General features: G+C 42.6%; 1 protein-coding gene across 2 annotated transcripts in view; it reads left to right on the forward strand.

Moving 5' to 3' along the window:
- Positions 1 to 22,672, forward strand: part of cdk14 (cyclin dependent kinase 14) — a 570,262-nt gene that overhangs the window by 205,143 nt on the left and 342,447 nt on the right. For both annotated transcript variants that reach the window (XM_078235399.1, XM_078235409.1), the window contains one exon: positions 5,777 to 5,871. In XM_078235399.1, coding sequence (XP_078091525.1) covers positions 5,777 to 5,871 — 95 coding nt within the window. The remainder of the gene's footprint in view (positions 1 to 5,776; positions 5,872 to 22,672) is intronic.

Genomic DNA, 22,672 nt, shown 5'->3' on the forward strand with positions numbered 1-22,672 from the left:
TGTCATGGTGCCACCAGCTGGTTTAAGAAATATTACAGGTGAATGCGTACACTTTTTTATAATGTATGGGATGTGGTAGCAGAGTGATTATTTTACTGAACTGTCAAGGGAGAGACCTGGACTGGAATGTTGGAGACACAAGTTGAAATTGTCCAATGGGAGTCGGGGAATTTTAAATTCTGTGTTAAAAATTTTAGATAAAAGTGGAATTACAAAGAAAAAGCACCAGCCAGCTCAAAGCACTAACTTCACTTTGGGAATTACAACAGACAATTTGTGCATAGCAAGCTCCCACAAATAGTAATGCGATAATGACCAGATAATCTGTTTTTCTGCTCAAATTAGCTGTGGTTGATTTATGGTGACTCTTTAGCCACCAAGTTGTATTAAAACTCCATCTAGTTCCCTAATATTCTTTAGGGAAGGAAATCTGCTGCCCTTGCCCAGTCTAACCTATATGTGACTCCAGACAATTAACTGCACGCTGAAATAACCTAACAAGCCATCCATTTTTTATCCAAACCACTATGACGCAGTAGAAGATTAAAATTACATGGACCATCTTGCATCGACCTTGACACCAGATTTGGGTTCAAAAAGGCACACACAATGCGATTGACTTTGCAAAGCTCTCCTTGATAACCTCTGAGAATCGGTATTCCTCTGTGTTGATTACCTCTTGGAAGAAGCACTGAGGACAGCTGCTAGATCTGTTCAGAATCGATCCCATTTAGCACTATGGTAGTGGCAGACAACATAATAGTGGGTGTCTTTGGTATGAAGACTAGAATTTGCCTTCATAGGAATTGTGTAGCCAACATTGTTGTGGACAGATACATCTGTGACAGATGGATGAAGTTGAGATCCAGTAGATTTTTTCCCACTGTTTGGGCAGGATTTTCCAGCTTCATTTGCCCCAAAGCCGGAAAATTCTGTCCACGGTCAATGGACCTTTGCATGGTCCGTGTCCTGCTTGCTGCAATTCCCGTGGTGGGCAGGACAGGAAAATCAATACTTTCCTGCATCAGGTGGTTCTGAACAGGCACTGGTGATTTTGTGCAGGTTTTGTTCTTGATGCTGCAGTTCCCCTGGCAGGCGGGAAAATTCCGCCCTTTGTCTCTCTAACCAGCCGCAGCAATGCAAATCTGGCAGCCGCCACCTTCAGGACTTTGCCAGTTTGGTCAGATGTGGTACTACCAAGCCAATCTTGGAGATGGATATTGACTCTTCAACATGGAAGATTACTACACTTCAGCTGGGGGTGGAGGGATTTTATTTTAGTATGGTTGACCTAACCAGAGTTGGTTTATTTGGTGACTTTTCATGCCCTCGGAGATGGTGTGTTTGACCAGTCTCCTGGCAGCATGAGGCAGACAATGCTCTGGATCTCCAAGGCCAAGATGTGTGCCGCTTGTTGTAGTGAATGAGGTGTGAGGCCTCTGAATTGATGTGCTTGAAAATGTGGACCACGAAGAAGTTTGTGACACTCATGGCTTGGACGAGATCTGGGTGGGAGGTTGGAACTGGGTCAGCACATGGTACATGTAGGTGTATTAGCTCTGCTTGCAGGTTTTCCTCTGCTGCTTGGGTGACTTCTTTGTGACTTGTGTCAGTGACTGCTTGGACACCTTGTGGGACACCCTGTCCTTGGCCACCGTCAGCTCAGACATTCTGCCCCACCTTGACCAACTCAGTGAAGTTTAATTGCTAATGGGCAGACAAAAACTGGGGCCTTGAGCCTAATTGGTCAGTAATAAATTCAATAAGGAATATGGCGAAACATCCTTACCTTGTGGTTGGAAAGTAGAATTTAGTACCACATGGAGTAGGTGAGGTGTATAGAATAGATGCAGTTCTGGGAATAAGCAGATATGTTAAGGTTAGATGAAGTAGTGTGGGAGGTGCACATGTGGAGCATTAAATCTAGCACAGACCAATTTCAAAAGAAAGATTTGTACTCATGAAGCATCTTTCATGACCACCAGATCTACCAAAGTCGTTCACAACCGATGAAGTACTTTAAAATGCAGTTATTAACGTAATGTAGGAAATGCGCCATCCAACACGCATACAACAAACTTGGACAAACAGCATTGTGACAATAACCAGATAATCTAGTTTATAGGGCACCAGAGGTAGCTCTTCAAAATAGTGCTCTGTAATCCTTTATACCTACCTGAGGGGGCGCCTGCAGCCTAAGTCTCTGCTGAAAGACAGCCCCTCTGACTTTGCAGCACAGTAGACCCTCAGTACCACACAGGAGTGTCAACCTTTCTATTTGTGCTCAAGCCCTGAAGTGGTACTTGAACTTTCAATCTTGCGTCACGGGGCAAGAGCACTGCTAATTAAGCCATGGCTGACAACAGTGAGTTACGGTTTCACTTTTATATGCTGTAAATTCTAACAGTATTTGATATGAAATAAAATTTAAACATATCAACACTAAATATTGCACTTTAAGATACAATTTTTATATAAATAATAAAATGGTGATAAAAGAAGGAACAGAACTGACTAGGGACCAAAAAGGGAATTTACACTGATGGTGGGGACACGGCTGAGGAATTAAATGGATACTTTGCATCCATCTATATCAAAGATCTGGATGCAATCCGGGACATGGTGAAAGTCATATGAACTCTGTCCTTAGAAGTTTTCAAAGTTACTGAAGAGGAAATGTTGAATAGACTGTCAGTACTTAAAGCTGACAAGGCACCAGGACCAGATGAAATGTATCCAAGGATATTGAAGGATGTGAGAATGGAAATTGCAGGGATGCTGACCATAATCTTCCAGTCCTCTCTAGACTCTGGGAAGGTGCCAAAAGCCTGAAGATCTGCAAATGTTTCAACCTTGTTCAAAAAAGGTTAAGGGTAGCCCCAACAATTTCTGGTCAGTCTGTTTAACCATAGATGGGCAAGCTTCTAGAAACAATTATTCAGGATAGAATTAGTAGTCACCAAGGTGGCACAGTGGATAGCACAGCTGCTTCATAGCACCAGGGACCCAGGTTCAATTCCGGCCTTGGGTAATAGTGTGGAGTATGCACATTCTCCCCATGTCTGCATGGGTTTCCTCTGGGTGCTCCGGTTTCCTCCCATAGTCCAAAGATGTGTGGGTTAGGTGGATTGGCCATGTTAAATTGCCTCTTAAGATATGTAAATTAATGGGGTAAATACATTTGGTTACAGGGATCAGAACTGGGTGGGATGCTCTGTTGGAGATCGGTGCAGGATCAATGGGCCGAAGGCCTGCTTTTGCGCTATAGGGATTCTATGATTAGAATTCTCAGCCTCTGACCTATTGTTGTAGCCGTAGTATTTATATGACTAGTCCAGTTCATTTTTGAGTTGATGGTAACCTTTATCTATTACATGCTGTTGTCTGCTGTTTGACATGCAAGTAGAAGTAGTCCTGTGTTGTAGATTCACCAGGTTGATATTTCATTTTTTGGTGCTGCTCCTGGCATGCTGTCCTGCACGCTTCATTGAAACAGGGTTGATCACCAGGCTTGGTGGTGACAATAGATTGGGGGATATGCCGGGCTATGAGATTAGAGTGGTGGAATTATAGTTCAGCTGCTGCTGATGGCCCACTGTTCCTCATAGATGCCCAGTTTTGAGTTGCTAGATCTGGCCACAGTCTATCCCATTTAACATGGTGGTTGCGCCATGCAGTATGATGGATGGTATCTTTATTGTGAAGATGGGACTTTGCCTCCACAAGAAGATTACCCATTGCCAGTACTGTCATGGGCAGCTACATCTGCAACAGGTAAATTGGTGAGGATAAGATCAAGAAGGTTTTTCTCTCTTGGTTTCCTCACCACCTGCTGTAGACTCAATTTAGCAGCTGTGTCTTTTTGGACTTGGGCAGTGGTGTTCAACATACACGAGCACTGATTCATCAGTGGAGCGCAGGGATGGTATGTGAGAATCGGCAGGATATCTCTGCCCATGTTTAACCTGATGCCATGTGACTTCATTAGGTTCAGAATCAATGTTGTGGCCTCTTAGGGCAACTCCCTCCTGGCTGTATATCACTGTGCCACCATGTCCGGTGCTCTGTCCTTCTAGTTGGACAGGGCATACCCATGGATGGTGATGGTGGTGTCAGGGACATTGTCTTTATGGTTGAGTGTATTACGGTGTCAGGCTGTTACTTAACTGGTCTGTGGGACGGTTCTTTCATAGTTTGCACAAGTGCCCAGATATCAGTAAGGAGAAATCTGCAGGGTCGTCAGGCTGGCTGTGCCATTGTTGTTTCTGGTGCCTAGTTTGATGCCATGTTGTCTGTCTGGTTTTATTCCTCGACTTTATGTAGCAGTTTGATACAGCCAAATACCCAGCTAAGCCATTTCGGAAGACATTTAAGAGTGAACCACCTTGCTGTGGGTCTGGAGTAGTGTGTAGGCCAGACCAGGTAAGGATGGCAAATTTCCTTCCCTGAAGGACATTAGTGAAGCAGATAAGATTTTACTGACAATAGTGTCATGACCACCATTACTGAGTCTAGCTTTTACTATATCCCCAAAGTAAAAAGGTGATGGCCATTCTTCAATGGGGTCTGGGTTTCATTTTAAATCTAAAGTTTTTTTAAAAGTCCAACTCATTGTTTTACCTGATCATCCAATGTTGACGCTTTTTAAAATAAATATCCTGTAATTTCTCCAGTCTGAAATCTATTGCTCAAACGTCAGTTGTTTGGAAATATTTTCAGCAGGCCTAAGTATTCCCTCAACATCATTGGCATCATAGTACAGTACATTGTGGAGTGGAAACATGGAAGATATTGTTTCTGAAAGTTAAACAATTTTTATTATTGATTTACAATGTTGTATTATTTTATGTATTGGGTAAATATATATTTAATACTGTGGTGTTTTCTGGTGTTCTCACTTTTGGGTTGACATTCTAATATAATTCTGTAATAACGAAAGTTCCAAAATCCAGAAATGACTTGTTCCAAGTGTTGCAGAGCTTACACTGTATATTCTATGTCATGTGTTAGTTTGCAGTTCAATGGGAATGCTCAATGTTCCCTTTACAATTACATTCATCCCATAAAATATAGGAACAGGAGTAGGGCCATTCAGCACTTCGAGCCTGCTCTGCCATTTAATGAGATCATGCTGATCTAACACTCACTCAGTCCACTGTCCCGCCTTATCTCTGTAACGCTTAATTCCCCAACTGATTAAAACTTATCAAACTCTGCCTTGAAAATGTTCAAAGACTCGACCTCCACAGGAATTGTTGTTTGCTGCCCATTATTTTTGAGTGTGTGGTCCCTTGAAAGTTTCTTGTGTGGCTTTTAAAAAAAAAATTCTATCCAAAAAACCAAGTTCAAATTGAATCCAATTCATGGTCCCCATGAGAGGGCGAACAAGATCCAAGCTAACAAGGTGAGGCACTGCACCCCATCTTGGCCCTGATCAAACAAGACCCAAGCTGACACGATGAGGGCGTGCTTTATTTACATAGAATAAAGCCTCAATTTAAAAAAAAATAGTACAACTTGGCTGATACTGGTGGGAACTGGATTTCCATTTTAAGATGACCAGATGAGTACCAGTCGTTTCCCACAGGTTTGTCCTTCTGGGCACGGTATCTTTCATGTTTTTGCATGGCCATGTACCCGTACAGCTTAGTGGAAATATTGGTCGTGTTATTTCTAAATGAATTGCTGGCACCTAAGTCTTTTGGCCAGTGATCAGTTCTCTCTGCCAAGTCTAACTGTATCACTTGTTAAAAATGTCCTTTTCATTCCTTTGCAGCTTCCTTGTTGAAAGGGCTGAAACATGCTAACATCGTTCTGCTCCATGACATCATTCATACTAAGGAAACCCTGACTCTTGTGTTTGAATATGTGGTAAGTGCTTTCCACCTCCAGTTAAGAGCAGCTGGCTACTGATGTTAAGGTTTGGATTAAAATTACAATGTAATTGTATTTCTGATTGGTTTTTATCCACAAGGTAATCAGTCTCCGTCATGATCTAAGGATGTTTTCCTTGCATCTACTCGCATTATAAGTGTAGACTGCATAAGTCTGGTTGGCAGGGCCTCCCATAGGGCTGACAGCTGTGCAATTTTAAAAAAATATTATCTGCTGCTGGTAGACTGACGGGTCAGTAAGCACAAACTGCTCTTCTACTGAATTAGACCACATAAATGGTTTTTCTTTCAGTTGTATGCTTAAATAATCAGAAATTACCCTTGCATTTAAAACAAATGCAATGGTAATTCTGAGACATGTATGCAAAGAGTGCAGACTTAATTCAGAACAGCTATACACAAAACCCCATTATATGGGTTAAGCACATGGTATATGAGAAGTCAAAGCTGTATTGTTAAATCTAGCTCCATGGTTAGACAGCTTTTTAACATTAATTCATGGGATGTCGCTAGCCAGTTCATCATTTATTGCCCATCCTTAATTGCCCTCGAGCTGCTCAAAAAGTTGAGTAAAATATTGAGCAGTTTGTGTTTTGTGCAATACTAGTTGCACAAAAATCATTAGAAATCCGAAACATTTCTTGCTGCTCTTCAAATCTTTAAGTGTGGATATATCCTTTTGTTGTTTCTCTTTGAAAATATCAATGGAAATGTAGGTCAAATATTGTGGAAAGGTAAATTTACTAACACAGGCCTTTCTGTAATTAGTGTCGACCCTCTGGGCACAGTCCATCCAGATGTTATTGTAAATTGACTTTTCATCTGGTTGTGGTGGGTGTAACACGTTATTGGCAGATATTGCATTTTTAATTTGCTCTGACAAAATTAAACAAGTAACCAGCACAGGGAGTAGGATAAATTACAACGGGCTAAGTTAGCAATGATAACAATTTGTCACCCATTGTGATGCCCGTGGATAAATTTTAATCTGTAGCTCCGTTGCAGCATTTCATCTGTTGAGAACTGGTACAAAAATGTGGCTAAACATCCCATGATTTTCTGTGCATTTATTTAACAGCAGCAACTTCCATTTTCATAACAACTTTAACTTAGTAAAATCTCTCACACATTGAATAGATGGAAAGTTATGAATGTGTTTCCTGAATTCTTGATATGTAACCCCTGTCTACAAAGCTCCAAAAAGCCTAGAACATTGAAGTTATGGGTGTTCCCCCAAAGTGTTTTCCCTAGTCCCGAACTTGCAACTGCAAATAAGAGCAATGGTCTTAGCTCTGCCTCAGCAAAGAAAGTTGCTTCCCTGGGAACATAATTGCACCCTATAATGCAAAGGTTTTCTGCCTTCACTTGACAAAAGATAAATGACAGGAAAGTGATTGCAAAGAGCAATAAAAATGGAATGTGTTGGGAAAACTGAGCGGGTTTGGCAGTATCTTTGGAGAGAGAAACAGGGTTAAGTTTTGAGCCAAATATGACTCCACTTCAGAAGAGTTACTCTCTCCACAAATGCTGCCAGACCTGCTGAGTTTTTCCAGCATGTTGTTTTCATTACAGATTTCTATTATCCGCACTATTTTATTGAAAACTGTTTCTAAAGCTTTAATTTTTCCTTTGTGTATTGGATAATGTGGCAGGAGACAACTATCCCAATAAACAAGTCTCTCTCAAATATGGCCCTGGTTGTTCATGTCGGCACAGAAGTTTTGACGGTATTTTAATTTGGTTACAATGGGAAAGACCTGGACTTTCCACTTGCCCAACATTGCCTCAGTGGGTAAATTAGTTTTGGATTTGAATGAATGCTCAAGTTGCAATGGAACGTTCCAGAGGAAGAATGCAGTTGAGCAAAATGTAGTTTACTGTAGAGCAGCTCTCAATGTTTTCTTTATTCAGAGATTTCAACATCTCTGCATTGTTTCAACTTCAGGTGACGGCACTGTCCAAGAGTTTGTTTCAAAATAACAGTGAGATGATGTATGTAAAGCATTCCAACTGATGTCTCATGCTGACTCTTTGGATTAATGTAGCCACTGTATAATTATTTTCAGAATAAAATGTGGCTTTTCCTTCAGGCAATACTCTGTCATGTAGCAAATAACAACTGATACATAATTAACATGAAAAAGTGGCTGACCTCTTACATTTGATATGAAAAATGATTTATTACATTGTTACCTTTTCTGTTCATTTCAGTAATATTGGTTCAGTATGGTTGCATTTACTTTGGAGCCCAGAGTGAAATCTGATGCAGTTTATTTAAATCTGATTAAAAGTGGATGCTCATGTGTGAAGCTGACATTGTTGTGACGAATAAAAACAACTTATTTAGTGCCTTTAACATGGTAAACCATCCTGAGGTACTTCACAGTGGCATTATCAAACAACATTTGACACTGAGCCACAAACGCAGATGTTGAGAAGGTGGGGTTGGTTTCAGAGTTTCTTAAAGGAGCAAAGAAAATAGAGGCGGAGAGTTTTAGTGGAAGCAATTGGCTTTCTCAGTTCTGATCTATTCACCTGGTTGGATTTCTGGTAAATCAGGCACTCTGTGCCTTTGTTTGTAGTTTCCGGTCTGATTTTCACGATACTCATCTTCCTTCTCCCTTACTCTCTCGAGATCCATTGCTTTTAGACATGGCATGAACGTATGTGGAACAACAGGAAATTGAGTATGTGAGTCTTATTCTCGTCAAAAGTTCTGACGGAGCCGACTCATTCTGAAGTGGTGTGGAACAGTAGCTTAGCAGTGCGAAGTTGATATTTTGCAACAAAGCTTTTACCTGTTCTTGCACCTCTCCTGACCTTTCCATTTGCTTGTGGGTATCTAGTGAACTAGTTATGTGGACGAATCCGTCTGTAAATTTCTTGAACCATTAATTTGCAAACTGTGGGCCATTGTCTGAAATGACAAGATCTGGAATGCCATGTGTGAAAAACATTTCAGTTGATGACTGCTCCTGAGGTCAGATGATGAAGACATTTAACCTTGATTTGCCTGGAGGAATGGTGAACTATGAGAAATGTCTTGCCCTTGAGCCAAGAAAGGTCCATCCCATGGTCTGGGTGGGAATGAAGATATCATCAATGGTTCCTTTCCGCCCTTGGTGATGGATTTCTCGGGTAATGCAGCTCAAAATTATTTCATCTCGTGATTTTGAGATCCTAGGCTACCAAACTGAATTTTGCTTTCTAGCATAACACTTTAATTCCTCGGCACCACTGGTATATTTTCTGAAGGATCTCGAGTCTGAGCACTTTTGGAATGACCAACCTCTCATGATAAATTAGTAAGTTGTCCACTACAGTTGAGATGTTAGTGTTGCTCAAGGTATTGTTTCAGGATGGGATAAATTTTTTTGTGATATATTCAGGTTATCCACCTTTGTGGTTTTTTCTAATTTTAAGATATTCTTCATCTTTTTGTACTTGTCAGATTTAATTTATCCTCTTGAGTTGTTGCTAGTAAAAATGTTGTAGTCATTGAGGTATGTAACTCTAAATCCTCAATGAAATTTATGTCCTTCTCTTTAGGCTTTACAACAGGAATGCAGGACCTATTGTTTGTCCTTTGCCTTGGCAGTTTTCAAAGACTAAAATAAGTATCCAAGGCTGTGATTTTCTTTTCTCTGTAAATTACTGCTGTCTTTGTTTATGCTCTACCTGACTGTTTGCCATCTGCAAAACCTCCTATGGCATAGAGTAAGGTTCTGACTTGTTTCTTGCTAGACTTCTCCTAGTCCCAAAGTTATTCTGTACCCGATTGTCAGTGCAGTCACCTCTCTGCTTGATCCAGGCCTTCTATGGGTTCGAAAGATTCTGGCAAATGCAGGATTTTCTCCATGGTTTCCCTTTAGTGCGACCTTTTCTGGAGTTCCACTGAATATTTTCCCACACTATCCTTGTCCTTGTTGAGGTCCCAGTTGATGATATAACTGGACGGAAATAACTCAGAACCTTGGCTCAAAAGACCATAACTACCTTTATTTTAGAAAATGTGGAGCAACAGAGTCACGTACTGCTAATTAGTCTTAACAACAAAGAAAAACATTTATTCAACATGACTGTTTGATTATGATACAATACCACTTTACTCCCTCTTAAACTTTGTGTAGATTTGTGAAGCTAAAGGTTAACATGGGTTACAGAGTATATCTTGGGCTATAAAGCCCTCGGTGACACACAGTCCCTTTAAGCACACAGGCTGGCTACTCTACTCCGAACCCAAAAGAATGTGTGAAATTTTCCTTGAAATCTCCCCAGATGATTCCTGTAGTATGAACCAGTCTATTTCACTGCATTCTGGCTTAAACACAAATGATTTCAAATTCTGCTTTCAAAAAGACAGTTCCAAATCTTTGTTTAAACGATGCATTCTCTCAACTGCTTCCATCAAAGTTTTGATTTCAAGTTTTACACCTTCCTCGTTAGGATTTCTTGTGTCTGAAAGGCTTTTATACATACACTGAGATGCAGCCCACAATGTTGACAATTATTTCAAATAATGTTTCCCCAACTGTAGTAAAAATCCCCCAAACCTGAAATTGACTTCAGCTATCTTTCTGGCACCTCAGCCTTCCTCTCAGCCCTGTCTGTCTTTACTGAACGGTTCCCTTTTCTAGTACCTTTATCGTTACTTCTTGGAAATGTATCTTCACTTCTTTACTTTCCTTAACTAGCTGAACTTTAGTTCTCTGCCCTTGTTTTCCTAACCATTACTCCATGGTATGGTTTTCATCTAGCAAAGTTGGGAGAGATATCCCCTCTCCAGCCTTCGAAACGTACTACCGCCAAAACTCAGCCTTTTCTATTTTAAAGGACCCCCAGATGCGAAGCAATGACCTCGTGCTTCTGCCAAGCTTTTCTTTACTTTTTACCCTCTCTAAGTACAATAGAAGCACAGTTTGAATTGAAACCAAATAGGGCCACGGGTGGAGGCCAAGTGGGTGATGGCCAGGAAGGGTAAAGTTCGGGTGATTGAGAGCACCCCGGTGGATGTGCCCCTACACAACAAGTACTCCTGCCTGAGTACTGCTGGGGGGGACAGCCCACCTGAGGGATGCAGCAGTGGCCGTGTCTCCGGACTGGAGTCCGGCCCTGTAACTCAGAGGGCTAAGGAAAAGAGGAGGAAGGCAGTGTTAATCGGGGACTCGACAGTAAGGGGGTCGGACAGGTGTTTTTGCGGAGGCAGGCGGGAGTCTCGGATGGTGGTCTGCCTCCCTGGGGCCGAGATCCAGGATGTCGCTGGTCGAGTCCCAGAAATCCTGAGGGGGGAGGGAGAGGAGCCAGAGGTAGTGGTACATATTGGTACCGCTGATGTGGGAAGGAAGGGGGAAGGGGTCATGAAAAGAGAGGATAGGGAACTAGGGAGACAGCTGAGAAGGAGGAAAGCAAAGGTAGTAATCTCAGGATTGCTGCCTGTGCCACGGGAGGGTGAGGGCAGGAATGGAGTGAGGTGGAGGATGAATGTGTGGCTGAGGGACTGGTGCAGAGGGCAGGGATTCAGGTTCCTGGACCATTGGGACCTCTTGCGGGGCAGGTGTGACCTGTACACAAAAAACAGGTGGCACTTGAATCCCAGGGGGACCAATATCCTGGCAGGAAGGTTGTCTAAGGCTACTGGGGAGAGTTTAAACAGAGAAGGGTTATAGACAGTGCAAGAGGGAGGATGGACGGGGGATAGAGAAGGGGAGAGCTCAGACCAAAGGATTGAGATGTGTTTACTTTAATGCCAGGAGTATAGTGAATAAAGGGGATGAGCTCAGAGCGTGGATCGATGCCTGGAAGTGTGATGTGGTGGCGATTACGGAGACTTGGATGTCTCGGGGACAGGACTGGATACTCCAGGTGCCGGGATTCGGATGTTTCAGGAAGGACAGGGAGGGAGGCAAGAGAGGGGGTGGAGTGGCACTGCTAATCAGGAATAGTGTCACAGCTGTAGAGAAGGTGTATGCTGTGGAGGGATTGTCTACAGAGTCTCTGTGGGTGGAAGTTCGGAGTGGGAAGGGGTCGATCACTTTGCTGGGAGTTTTCTATAGGCCGCCCAATAGTGAGCGGGAGGTGGAGGAGCAGATAGGGAAACAGATCCTGGAGAGATACAGTAATAGCAGAGTTGTTGTGATGGGAGACTTTAATTTCCCAAACATAGATTGGAATATCCCTAGGGTAAGGGGATTGGATGGGGAGGAGTTTGTTAGGTGTGTTCAGGAGGGTTTCCTGACACAGCATGTGGACAAGCCTACAAGAGGAGAGGCTGTACTTGATCTGATACTGACCAATGAGCCTGGACAGGTGTCAGATCTCTCAGTGGGAGAGCATCTTGGGGATAGTGATCATAACTCTATCTCCTTTATGCTTGCATTGGAAAAAGAGAGGATCAGGCAAGCTAGGAAAGCGTTTATATGGAGTAAGGGGAAATATGAAGACACAAGGCAGCAAATTAGAGGAGTAAATTGGAAGGAGGTATTCTCGGGGAAATCTACTGAAGAGAGGTGGCAGTTTTTCAAGGAATGTCTGTCTAGGGTTCTACAGCACAGTGTTCTGAGCAGACAGGGAGGAGTTGGTAGGTTAAAGGAACCGTGGTGCACGAAAGCTGTGCAAGGCCTAGTCTAGAAGAAAAGGAAAGTGTACAAAAGATTCAGAGAGCTTGGCGAAGATAGGGATCTAGATGAGTATACAGCTTGTAGGAAGGGACTAAAGAAGGAAATTAGGAGAGCCAGAAGGGGTCACGAGAAGGCCTTGGCAAGTAGAATTAAGGAAAACCCTAAGGCGTTCTATAAATATGTGAAGAGTAAAAGGATGAGACGTGAAGGAGTAGGGCCTATGAAAGGTGAAGGTGGGAAAATCTGTACGGAACCAGTAGAAATGGCAGAGGTGCTTAATGAATATTTTGCCTCTGTTTTCACAGAGGAGAAGGACATGGGTGGATGTACTGTGGGCTTGCGGTGGACTGAAAAGATTGAGTATGTGGACTTTAACAAAGAGGTTGTGCTGGAATCTTTGAATGGCATCAAGATAGATAAGTCGCCGGGTCCGGATGGGATGTACCGCAGGTTACTGTGGGAGGCGAGGGAAGAGATTGCAGAGCCTCTGGCGATGATCTTTGCGTCGCCGATGGAGACGGGAGAGGTGCCGGAGGATTGCGGATGTGGTTCCTATTTTCAAGAAGTGAAATAGGGATAGCCCAGGAAATTACCGACCGGTGAGTCTAACCTCAGTGGTTGGTAAGCTGATGGAGAAGATCCTGAGGGACAAGATTTATGAGCATTTAGAGAGGTTTACTATACTCAAGAATACTCAGCATGGCTTTGTCAAAGGCAGATCGTGCCTAACGAGCCTGGTGGAGTTCTTCGAAAATGTGACTAAACACATTGACGAAGGGAAAGCGGTAGATGTGGTTTATATGGATTTTAGCAAGGCGTTCGATAAGGTCCCCCATGCAAGGCTTCTAGAAAAAGTGATAGGGCATGGGATCCAAGGGGCTGCTGCCCTGTGGATCCAGAACTGGCTTGCCCATAGGAGGCAGAGAGTGGGTATAGATGGGTCTTTTTCTAAATGGAGGTCGGTCACCAGTGGTGTGCCCCAGGGATCTGTTCTGGGACCCTTGCTGTTTGTAATTTTCATAAATGACCTGGATGAGGAAGTGGAGGGATGGGTTGGTAAGTTTGCTGATGACACGAAGGTTGGTGGGATTGTGGATAGTCTGGAGGGATGTCAGAAGTTACAGAGGGACATAGATAGGATGCAAGACTGGGTGGAGAAGTGGCAGATGGACTTCAACCCAGATAAATGCGTAGTGGTCCATTTTGGCAGGTCAAATGGGATGAAGGAGTACAATATAAAGGGAAAGACTCTTAGTACTGTAGAGGATCAGAAGGATCTTGGGGTCCGGGTCCATAGGACTCTAAAATCGGCCCCGCAGGTGGAGGAGGTGGTTAAGAAGGCGTATGGTGTGTTGGCCTTTATCAATCGAGGGATTGAGTTTCGGAGTCCGGGGATGATAATGCAGCTATGTAAGACCCTCGTCAGACCCCACTTGGAGTACTGTGCTCAGTTCTGGTCGCCTCATTACAGGAAGGATGTGGAAAAGATTGAAAGGGTGCAGAGGAGATTTACAAGGATGTTGCCTGGATTGAGTGGCATTCCTTATGAGGATAGGCTGAGGGAGCTTGGTCTTTTCTCCTTGGAGAGACGTAGGATGAGAGGAGACCTAATAGAGGTATATAAGATGTTGAGAGGCATAGATCGGGTGGACTCTCAGAGGCTTTTTCCCAGGGTGGAAATGGCTGCTACGAGAGGACACAGGTTTAAGGTGCTGGGGGGTAGGTACAGGGGAAATGTTAGTGGGAAGTTTTTCACACAGAGGGTGGTGGGCGAGTGGAATCGGCTGCCGTCAGTGGTGGTGGAGGCAAACTCAATAGGGTCTTTTAAGAGACTCCTGGATGAGTACATGGGACTTAATAGGATGGAGGGTTATAGGTAGGCCTAAAAGGTAGGGATATGTTCGGCACAACTTGTGGGGCCGAAGGGCCTGTTTTGTGCTGTAGTTTTCTATGTTTCTATGTTTCAAACCACCCACACAAACACCTTTGTCCAGCAACAATCTAACTATTGAACAATAGAATCTCTACAGTGCAGAAGGAGGCCATTCAGCTCATCGAGCCTGCACTGACGACAGTCCCACCCAGAGCCTCTCCCTATAATCCCACAGATTTACCCTCTTAATGCCCCTGACACTGAAGCAATTTAGCATGGCCAGTCAATCTAACCTGTACATCTTTGGACTGTGGGAGGAAACTGGAGCACCTGGAAGAAACCTACGCAGACACAGGGAGAATGTGCAAACTCCACACAGTCATCCGAGGCCGAAATTGAACCCAGGCCCCTGGTGCTGTGAGACAGCACTGCTAACCACTGTGCCACCGTGCCGGTTTGCCCTTCCTTGAACAGAAACACTAAATTAGAGCCATTTAAAAGTATACCTTGGTTGAGATTCTCTGGTCTCCCAGCCACATGTTTCTTGGCATTCTAGTCCTGTTGCTGTCAATGGGATTTCCCATTGATTCCACCCCATGGGAATGCTTGACAGGGGTACGCTGTCAGTGAGACTGGAAGATCCTGCCTCCGTCAATGGCTGGAGAAATCCGGCCATTATTTCTAATATTTACTCATACAAATAAAAATTCCTTAAAACTAGCTTTGTTCTCCTGACATCCTACAATCATTTCTTTCACTGCATTTTGCAGTTATACTATGCTCTTCGCTGGCTGCTTCTTTCATTATGTTTTCTGCTGATGCTGTGTGGTATCATCGCCATGGGTCTTTGATGTGGTTGTTCAGAGTTTACATTTACAGATACTGCTGGAGGCAAGGCTTTTGGTAAACTTTACTTTTTGTTTAATGTGATACGAACTATGCACAATGCAGAATGAACTTGAGACTCTACGTAAAACTATCTCTCCATGCTCTTATCTAAACTTACGTCATTGATATTGCCTATGTATTTACATATGTAACATTAACCCTTTATACTACAGGTTAAAGTCATCATAGTCACAGAGGACCATAGGTTACTCTCCCCTTTGAGGGGGAGAGCTGACTGGTAGTGATTTAACCGGAGGATCACCACACCTCAGGCGAGAGGCAAAGTTGAGAAGGCATGGCCTTTATGAATAAGCTCAGCCGGTTTGAGAATTGATCCCAATGCTATTCATAGAAATCATAGAAACCCTACAGTACAGAAAGAGGCCATTCGGCCCATCGAGTCTGCACCGACCACAATCCCACCCAGGCCCTACCCCCATATCCCTACATATTTTACCCACTAATCCCTCTAATCTACGCATCCCAGGACACTAAGGGGCAATTTTAATGGCCAATCAACCTAACCTGCACATCTTTGGACTGTGGGAGGAAACCGGAGCACCCGGAGGAAACCCACGCAGACACGAGGAGAATGTGCAAACTCCACACAGACAGTGACCCAAGCCGGGAATCGAACCCAGGTCCCTGGAGCTGTGAAGCAGCAGTGCTAACCACTGTGCTACCGTGCCGCCCTATTGGCGTCACAAAACAGCTGTCCAGCCAACTGAGCTAAAACAACACCCCATATCATGTATATAGTATATAATATATTTATACTCCAATGTGATTGGAAGATCAACATGAGATTATATACAACATCAAGGTATGAATAGTCTGCTTTAGCCTCAGCCAGTTGCTCAGGAAGAATGAAGGAGACAGTAGCTAGGAAATAATTTATGGCAAAGACTGAAGGCAATGGCTTATGTCAGCCCAATAAGTGCTGGACCTGTTCCCAAATGCTATGTTTGTGCTTGTCAGCTCTGACAGTATACTGATTTCATGCATCTAGTTAATCAAATATTGTGAATAACAATGCAAATGATCTCGTACTACGGAGCTCTGATGAAGGGTCATTCAGACTTGAAGCGTTGGCTCTATTCTCTCTCCACAGATGCTGTCGGACCCACTGAGTTTCTATAGCATTTTCTGTTTTTGTTGTGAAATGTTGTTGGTGTGCTACGTCATACCTGTGCTTGGTAGTTTGTTTATCTTTACATTTTTGGAAATGCTTGTGCTTAATGTGGTTGACATTGGGGGAGTCTTAAGTTAGAAGACCTGGATCTGTTGGTATCAGCAAGTTGAGATTCATTCAGGGAAAATGGATTTGAATTTTTTCTGTCACTGAATGTCAAGGGGAGATGGTTCAATTTTTCTCTTGTTGGAGATGGACATTGGCTGACACTTGTGTGGCACAATTGTTACTTGCCCACTTATCAGCCCAAGTCTGAATATTGTCCAGATCTTGCTGTATTTGGACATGAACTGCTTCAGTATCTGAGGAGTCATGTTTGGTGCTGAACATTATACCATCATTGGCGTGCATCCCCACTCCTGACTTTGTAAATCATTACTTCCAACAAGCACAGCCATCTTCCTTTGTGCTAGGTATGACTCCAACAAGTGGAAAGTTTTCCCACTTATTCCCATTCACTCCAGTTTGCTAGGGCTCCTTCTGCCACACTCCATCAAATGGTGCCTTGGTATCAAGGGCAGTCACTCTCCTCTCACCTCAGCTCTTTTGTTCATGTTTGGACCAAAGCTGTAGTGAGGCCAGGAACTGATTGCCACTGTGGAACCTGTGCACTGGTAAGCAGGTTATTGTTTTGCAAGTGCTGCTTGATGGCACTGTCGATGACCCCTTTGTCACTTTGCTGAGTAGACTGATGAGGTAATTGGCTGGATTGGATTTTTCCTGCTTTTTCTGGACAGGACACACCTGGGCAATTTTCCACATTGCTGGGTAGATGCTAGTGTTGTAGCTTGTATGCTACTTCTTCCAGCACTGTTTAAAAATTGAAGAGGAAGCATTGATTGAGCCAGCATAATTTGATGTGCTCATCCAACGACTGGCTCAGGTTTTTAAACTCCAGCTGAAATATATCAAAATTGTGTTAAACATAATGGAATGTTTTTGATGGGTTGAGAATGTTGTGTTCTCCTGTCTCTTCACTGGATCATTTGCTATTTTGAAGGCTGATTGAATTATTTAAGTTCAAATGTTTAGTAGCTTAGGGCAACACGGTGGCATAGTGGTTAGCACTGCTGCCTCACAGCGCCAGAGACTTGGGTCCAATTCCGGCCTCGGGTCACTGTCTGTGTGGAGTTTGTATGTTCTCCCCATGTCTGTATGGGTTTCCTGCGGGTGCTCCAGTTTCCTCCCACACTCCAATGTTTGGGTTAGGTTGATTGGCCATGCTAAATTGCCCCTTAATGTCAGGGGGACTAGCAAGGCTAGTGGGGTTATGGGGATAGGGTCTGGGTGGGATTGTGGTCGATGCAGATGTGATGAGCCGAAAGCCTCCTTCTGCACTGTAGGGATTCAATGATGGTGATTGTTAATTTTATTGGCCTAAATTTTGTTGTGATTGGAGAAGGAATGACTTTTACCTTTCACTTTCATATGGTTGCCCAAAGAATTTTCATGTGCTGGTCAGTGGAAATTTCCGGTTTTCAGGCATTTAATTCAACACTGTTCCCTTTACATGGGATCTCTGGTCTGTGAACAGGTAAAGTAGATGGAAGATTCTTCAGCCAGTCAGACTGAAGAATATTCAGACTAAAGAGTACTGACATATACATTGAATTTCATTTAACTCGGATAGAAAGGGAAATAAGAATTGGGGAATGCTTATGGAATTAATTAAAGGAACGGCATAAAAGAGGAAAACACAAAATGAAAACTTTTGAAAATCTACAGTTTTCTTTTGAGAGTTGTAAGGTGCTGTGCAGAAGGTTTGATTAAGGTATTCATTGTCTTAGCTAGTTCTACAGTATATATTAACTACTAGAAAGTATGTACACAGCAACAGTAAATGTCCAAGCTGGGAGCTGTCTCCATGCTTGCTTCTGCACACGGTTATGTCCAACACCACACTGACCACTGGGTGGCACTGTAATCAGTCCCATGTTAACCCTTTATGTGCCGGACCCTTATACTGCACTGAGGAACTCAACATTTATGAAGTTATTTTTTTTTTTCAGAATGAGAGAAACTGTTCACGAGTTATTGTGCTTTGTTTTGTATCATTTGCAGACTCTGAAATTGTGTCCAGTAAATCAAGGTCTAGGGGTCACTGATGTATATCAGGAAGAGCAAGGGTCCCAAAACTGATTCCCGGAAACCTTCCTCCGAGCTGTAAAATATCCATCGACCATCACTCTTGGTTTTTTATCACTCGGTCAATTTTGTGTCCATATTGTCATTGTCCCTTTTATTGCATAAGCTATGACTTTGCCCACAGATCTGTTGTGTGGCATTCTGTCAAATGCCTTTTAGAAGCCCATATGCATTACATCAATAGCATTGCCCTCATCAAACTTCTCTGTTACCTCATCAAAAAAACTCCAGGATATATAAGGCCTAACTTTTGCATCTCGCTGTAGTACGAGAATAGCAATTAGTTATCCTAAGTTCACACCATCACTGCGATCTCTGTGCAGACCCCATTACCAAAAGCTGCAACAGCGCAGTCTGTAGAACTTCAGCAACTTGTAGATCTCCGCACTTAACCACGTATGGGCACCAGAAGTTGCTGTGATTTATACGCTGTGGTGACAGGTACAATCCAGACCAATAACTGAAGAATTGATCCCTTTCTGGATGGCAACAGTTACCCTTTGATTTTATTTGGCTTTTTGAATACTTGATTGTTGAAACCACTGTTAAAGTGAAGGGTGACCAAGCACAGGAAATGGAATGGGTTTCTATTGTTATCCTCCAGCATCAGCTCACACTTCACTTCAACTCAGGACCTCATTCAACCCATCTCATTCGCATCTGTGCAGCTAGAAGTGGGAAAGCACTCTGACACTGATCCAAACACACAACAAAAACCCTTTATTCTGCACGATAATGATATGTACCCCAATCTCCGCAACCAATGTACTTTCTATTTCCTTTTTCCACACCTGCTGTCCTTGCACGGGTTTTGAAAGAAGACGCAGTAACTTTAAATGCAGATCCATCCACTCTCTTTCCTGCCATAGCAGCAGGCATTGTGGAAGTTGCTGCATTAAAGCAGAGCAGTGATGTTTGCAGAGATTGCAAATTTTAGTCCTAGTTAGTCCTGAATTCTCGACAGTTTAATTCTGTTGATTGACACCCCCAAATGGGTTAATGTGGCTGTCAAAAGTGTTTGCGCTTCGGACCCTTGCAACTGTCAATGTCAATATATTGGTGGGAATAATTGTTTAATGCAACCTTTTGCCTCGATAGGGTAATATTGCTACTGTTTTTACTGTGTATGCATTCTTATTTGTTTATAAATTGGATATTGGGAGTTTAGATTGGCTACTGGGAGTTTGATTATTATACACTTACCTCCAGGGAGCATGGCTTCATTCCAATGCCAAGGAGATGCGATATGCAAAAGGATATTCATCTCAAAGGAAGCAGAAATTGAAATCTAAATAAAAATTGAAGTCAAAGTGGAATATTTTTGCATTAACTTGAATTTATGAAGTTTATTCCTTGTCTTCTGTTTTTATGGTTTATTTGCACTAAGTGTCATTCTTGACCAAGAGGGTCCACAGAAGACTTGTTATTGGGCACTTATTGTATGATATTTTATCAGTGATGATGATGAATTGCATTGTGATTAGGGTACCCCATAAATTAACCCCTTCTCTATTTCTGTGTATTTTAATTTTTATTTATTTTCCTGCAGCCGGCATTGGAAAATAGTGGGTGTGAAATAATATGCTACCATTCTGTGTCTTGTCCCTTATTAGAAACTAGATTTGGCTTCTATTTTCCATGTCAGTGCCTGGTATGTGGACAGACTGGGTAACATAAATTGTGCCCTGCAGAGCTTCATGCTCCATTGAATGCTTCCATTCTAGCTTTTATTTTGTGATTTGAATTTCAGCCAGACAAGTTTTTTTTTTGTCTGTGACAATGTACTGGTGAAAAAAAGTAGAGCTTTGAACTAAATGTGTGTGTGTGTCTGTCTGTCTGTGTGTGTGTGTGTGTGTGTGTCTCAGGCAGGGGGAGGCAGAAGGTGGGTAGTGTGCATGTCTGTGTATGGGGGGATGTTGATGTGTGTTTGCTTGTGTGTGCGGGCCAATCATTGAGTTTGAGGTGCTTCTAAATTATTTTCTATCACTATTATGCATGTGCAGGGTGATTTACATTGAGGTATGTTGGTTCATGTTGAAATTATTTCACTTCATTTTTAAAAATATTGACTTCCCTTTAAAATATGGAAGTTTTGTGAAAAATAAATAGACCTGTCATATGATTTGAATAGCAACTGTTCATCTAGTCTCAACAATGAAGAATGGACGTATTAATGAGGTACTGATTTAGCCAGTGCCTATGACATTTTAGGAAAGAATGACTTAGTCCCCTTTCAGGGAAATTTTGAGAGGAAGAATGCAAAGAAAAGGATGTGAATTGAAATTATTATTTTGATCAGCTTCCACAGAAGCTCACTATCCAGTGGCCAGCTATTTAAATTGTATGGGATATTTTGGGATATTCATAAGCTTGGGGAGTGGGGGGTGTGAGGTGAGGCAGGAGGGGGGGGGGGGGGGGGATGCCCTAACTTGGGGTGCAGTCACATTTTGTGGTAATGAGCTTTATAAAATATAGCTTCTTGATGCAACTTTTTTGTTAGTAAGGAAGGAAAGAAAATTCCAACAGTGAGTAGAACTGATGGGGCTTGAATGATATGTGCATTCTAACGGATGAATGAAAAGCTAACACAGAGAAAAAGCTGCAACAATCTCTATTTTCATTGTGACGTCGCAGGCTAACAGCCATGTGATGTAATTGCCAGAAGCCAAATAGCACTTTTTTGGTTTCATTGGAAGTGCTTCCACATTATTGGTTTCTGTGATGGGAATAAAGTTGGAAGGTTCTGTAGCCCATTCATAGGCTTCAGGCTGTTAATCCATTTGGGACTTCTAAATGGCAGCAGAAGCCGGTTAAACAGAATGATGGGGGGCAACTCGGTTTGAAGTAGATTTGTGTAGGAAATTGGGTGGCCACAGGTTTAGATCTGACCCATAATTTCTTCATGGAATAATGACTCTGATGCTATAATGCCACAGGTAAAGGCATTAATTGTTACTTTACAAAAAAAAGTATTTCAGAACTGGGACAGTGAGATAACCTGGAGGCCTTTGTCAAGACTAAAAGAACAATTGGAACATATTCTAACCCGATGTATCCTAATGTGACATTGGATGACAATTCTAAAGGGACTATTTTTAAATTTTATTCATTTCCTTTTTCATAATACTCTTTTATATATAAAACCCAGCAGGTTTCTCTTTGTTGTGAAACCTTCTGTTTGCAAACTATTGACTCCGTGTCCCATTTAATTTTTTTGAACTGTTCAATTTAATGTTTATGTGAGCATATTTTTGTGATTATAAAAGTATTTTGAAAAACTCCTGAAATGCAGTGATGTCATTTAAAATCATCCTGCCCCTCTTCAGTGGAAGGTGAACTTTGACTATTGAATTTGATTCAGCACTTATAGGTGAAAATAGCAGACAGCTCAAGTGCCACCAGCAACTAAGATAGACTGACCTCATTCAGACTCGCTGCAAGTTCAAACATCAATTTCAGAGATCAAGAACTGTCAGAGAATCCAGGTTCTTTCTGTAATTCCAAGTATGCTAGCACCACCATGTCCTCTTCAACACCACATACTCAATAGCTATGTGGGAGTGTTGTCACCACATAAACAGCATTTTAAAAGATGCCACATCACCAACGTCTTGAGGGAAACTCAGAATGGGGGATAAATGTTCGACTTGCCAGTGATGCCCACCCACGACACAAGAATAAATAGTTTAAAAAAGATCCTGCAAGAAGTGGTTCCAATTCTTGAGAATTCTGGTCAGAATTAAAGTATAATGAAACGGATAATCAAGGTCTGGATCTTTCATTCGGGGCGCCAGGGAAATTGACTTCTCATGGTCCATATCCCAATCTTGCCAGCTCTTCAAGAATCTCCTCAATCTGATCATTTATGTGAATGGTTTCAGCCAAGGGGAGGTGATGGCCTAGTGGTATTATCGCTAGACTATTAACCCAGAAACTCACCTGATCTCACTGTTCAAATCCCACCACGGCAGGTAATTCTTTTTAATTCTTAATTCATTCATGAGACATGGGCGTTGCTGGCTGGCCAGCATTTATTGCCCATCCCTGGTTGCGCAAGGGCAGT

Source organism: Mustelus asterias, chromosome 2 (genome assembly GCF_964213995.1).
Source record: "Mustelus asterias chromosome 2, sMusAst1.hap1.1, whole genome shotgun sequence".
In the NCBI taxonomy this organism is placed as follows: Eukaryota; Metazoa; Chordata; class Chondrichthyes; order Carcharhiniformes; family Triakidae; genus Mustelus; species Mustelus asterias.